The following is a 3,577-nucleotide window of genomic DNA, read 5'->3' as shown; positions in this document are numbered from 1 at the left end:
CGTGTGTGTGTGTGTACGTGTGTGTGTGTGTGTGTGTGTGTGTATGTGTACGTGTGTGTGTGTGTGTGTGTACGTGTGTGTGTGTGTGTACGTGTGTGTGTGTATGTGTGTGTGCATGTGTGTGTGTGTGTGTGTACGTGTGTGTGTGTGTGTGTGTACGTGTGTGTGTGTGTACGTGTGTGTGTGTGTGTGTACGTGTGTGTGTGTGTGCGTGCGCTCTGTAGACGTTCCTCAGCAGGAGAGGCTCCCGGCGGTCCGCTGCACCGTGTTCCTGTTACCCGACGAGAACCGCGAGGTTCTTCAGACGCTGCTCTTCTTCCTCAGCGACATCAGCAGCGCCGAGGAGAACCAGATGACCGCCGACACCCTCGCCGTGTGCCTGGCGCCGTCCGTCCTGCACCTCAACGCCTCCCGACGAGACGCCGCCTCGCACGGGTCGGTCTGTGGTCCTGGGTGGTTACCATAGCAACCATGTGAACGCTATTATTATGGTTCTATTAAATTGATTGAGGAGAACATGGAAGAAGCGCCATAGGGTGCACCTATAACTAGAGTTCTGAGGACAGGGACTTTGTGTGTGGGGGGGGGGTGTTTATCTACTCGCGTCTACGCTTCGTCTTTCAGTTGTTCGGTCGACGTCTGACCTCTTTAACCTCACCGATATTTAAATCCTTTCGTTTCAGCTTGATCGGCCGGAAGGGCGGGGCCAAACCCGACCACAAGGACCTGAGTGAGAACATGGCAGCCACGGAGTGCCTGAGTCACATGATCTCAGAGTGCAAGAAACTCTTCCAGGTACGTACCTCTGAGGGAGGGGGGCGCGTTTCTCTGCAGTTTCGGGGTTTGAAGTGACCGTATATTCAGTCCTAGACTAACTGTGAAGCGCGGTGGTGGTAGTATTATGCTCTGGAGCTCATGCCAGTGTTGTTTTGGCTGTATGCTTGGGGGTCGTTTTGTCCGTCCAGAATTTGGCTGCGCTCATCCATTACCGGCCTCCTGCGTAGCGTGATGCTGCCGCCACCACGCTTCACAGTTTTACAGGGCTGCTGTTAGCCAGGAGATCCGCTCAGAGTGCGGTGGGATGTGAACCCATGTGCTTGTGTTGTTTTCCAGATTCCTCAGGAGATGATGCTGCAGGCGTGCAGCTCGTACGTGCTCGCGGACACTCGGCCGCTGGCGCTGCACGCGCTGGGCGTGAACGGGCGTGGCGAGCGGGTGGACTACCGGGTGTACCTGGAGGACAACGTGCAGTGTTTACTGAAGGACACGGCCGAGAAGAACAGAGGCTGGCACGCCACGCCCGCGCCCCAACACACCGAGCTGGCTTATAAAAAGGTACGGTGTTGCACACACGCGCAGAGACCTTGACCACGCATCTCCACACCAGGCAGATCGGTCATGTGATAAAGAGGCACTTTCATAGAATGTTCATCCGAACCCCCCGTCCATCGCACCCTCACCCTCCTGTGGTTGGTTTCAGGTCGGGGACGGGCACCCGACTCGTCTGTGGCGCGTCTCCGTGGAGATGGAGGCTCCGCCCTCTGTGGTTCTGCACCGGGTGCTGCGAGAGCGCCCCCTGTGGGACGAGGACCTGCTGCACAGTCGCGTCATCGAGAGCCTGGAAAATAACACCGAGGTTTTTCATTACATCACCGACAGCATGGCGCCACACCCACGCCGGGACTTCGTGGTGCTCAGGTACACACACACACACACACACACACACACACACACACACACACACACACACACACACTTACACTCTCTTTGTGTGTGTCAGACGCTGGTCCACAGATCTCCCCCGGGGTTCGTGTGTTCTCGTCTCCTCCTCCGTGGATCACGGGAACGTGCAGTTGGAGGCGGGGCTCAGGGCGGTGCTTTTAACATCCCGCATTCTGATTGAACCGTGTGGAAAGGGGCGGAGTCGACTAACACACTACTGCAGAGCTGATTTGAGGTAACACACACACACACACACACACACACACACACACACGACAGGTGTAATAATGCCACAGAATTAACACACACTCCTGATGTTCCTCTGTGTGTCTGTAGGGGGCGCTCTCCTGACTGGTATAATAAAGTGTTCGGGCACCTGTGTGCGGTGGAGGTTGCTAGGATACGGGGCTCATTCCCGGTTTTGGCGGCGAGAGGACCCGAAACCAAACTGTGAGGCTGAGGGGGGCGAACCTCACCCAATCTCTGCTTCCTGTTTTAGACCAGTCACACCAGTCAGGGACCAACATGAGGTGCTGGACCAGTGAGGGGCGTCACAAAGGGGGGCGGATGAGACCAAATCAAACCGAATCTAACCAAAAAAAAACCTAAACACGACCGAACAGTGTAGACTAGACGAAATCAAAGCGAAACGAGGGGCTGATTAAACAAACCTGATTATATCAGAGAGACCAACTGTACACTGACTATATGGTCGAAAGTATTGGGACGCTCTTTATAATATTTAAATTCACGTGTTTCAGCCACAGCAGTCACTAACAGGTGTAATAAATCATTTATATAAAGGAAATTACATGCTTTTGAGTTTGCAAAAGCAGTTTGGGGAAGGTCCTGTCCTGTTCTAGCATGAGCGAGCTCTATAAAGACGTGAAGAAAAGCTCCAGCGTCCTGCACAGAGCCCTGAGCTCAGCCCCTCTCACCAGCTCTGGGATGAACCGGAACATCGACTGATCCATTGGTGCCCAGATCAGCGCATAAATTCCTACAGACATACTTTACAGTCTTGTAAGAGGCCTTTCAGAAGAGCGGCTGCTGTTCTAGCTGAAAAGGTCAAACAAAGGTCCCTCTGGGACGTCCGACAAGCTCACAGTCAAGCGTCCAAATACTTTTGGCTCTACAGTGTATATAAGAAAAAACTGGCTAATTGTCATTTATAGAAGTGATATAAGCTTACAGAAACACTGCGGAGTGATTCGTGGACTTGTGGGTAAGGCATGTGTTGCCTATATTGATAATTTATCCGATCAGAGCGCAGTGTTCTAGTCCATCAGCCAATCAGAAGGCTGTGTTGGAAACTGAAGCTGTGAAAATGTAAATAAGTGTAAATGTGAAGGCTAACCGTGTGTGTGTGTGTGTGTGTGTGTGAGAGAGAGTGTGTGAGAGAGAGAGAGAGAGAGAGAGAACAGTGCAATGTTGATGAGAAGACTTTAGAAAGTAAATCTCTTACCGAAAGTTTCTGGACACCCTGAACTTCACAGCAGCAGCTCGTCCCTGATGAAGAATTTTGGAGCTCAGTTTCCTCCACAGTGACGTTAAAGGTTCATACGAGGTTATAGAGAGAGTTCAGATGCTATTACTGCTGATTGAGGGGTGATATAGGTGTTGGATAACTTTATAACGTCTTGTGTCCTAAATGAATGGACAGTTTTATTAAAGAAAAATGTGGTCACTGAATTCTGTGTGTAAAATGTCTCTCTGTTTAAGAATCTGAAATCAATCAATAAGGGTGCAAATACTTTTTTACAGTGGAACGGCAGAGTGTGTGTGTGTGTGTGTTTGTGTGTACAGAACTGTATATTATTGTATATTAAGTTATAAATGTGCATAATCAGTCTCA

General features: G+C 51.0%; 1 protein-coding gene across 2 annotated transcripts in view; it reads left to right on the top strand.

Annotated features, from left to right (window-relative positions):
• stard8 (StAR related lipid transfer domain containing 8) overlaps positions 1-3,577 on the top strand; it is a 21,302-nt gene extending 17,725 nt beyond the window's left edge. For both annotated transcript variants that reach the window (XM_062988466.1, XM_062988465.1), the window contains 6 exons: positions 225-435; positions 684-795; positions 1,114-1,335; positions 1,481-1,698; positions 1,781-1,957; positions 2,059-3,577. In XM_062988466.1, the coding sequence (XP_062844536.1) occupies positions 225-435; positions 684-795; positions 1,114-1,335; positions 1,481-1,698; positions 1,781-1,957; positions 2,059-2,176 (1,058 nt within the window). In that variant the 3' untranslated portion in view covers positions 2,177-3,577. The remainder of the gene's footprint in view (positions 1-224; positions 436-683; positions 796-1,113; positions 1,336-1,480; positions 1,699-1,780; positions 1,958-2,058) is intronic.

This window comes from Trichomycterus rosablanca, chromosome 26, assembly GCF_030014385.1.
Source record: "Trichomycterus rosablanca isolate fTriRos1 chromosome 26, fTriRos1.hap1, whole genome shotgun sequence".
In the NCBI taxonomy this organism is placed as follows: Eukaryota; Metazoa; Chordata; class Actinopteri; order Siluriformes; family Trichomycteridae; genus Trichomycterus; species Trichomycterus rosablanca.
The sequence above is the reverse complement of the archived record's forward strand: the minus strand, read 5'-3'. Positions and strand labels throughout refer to the sequence as shown.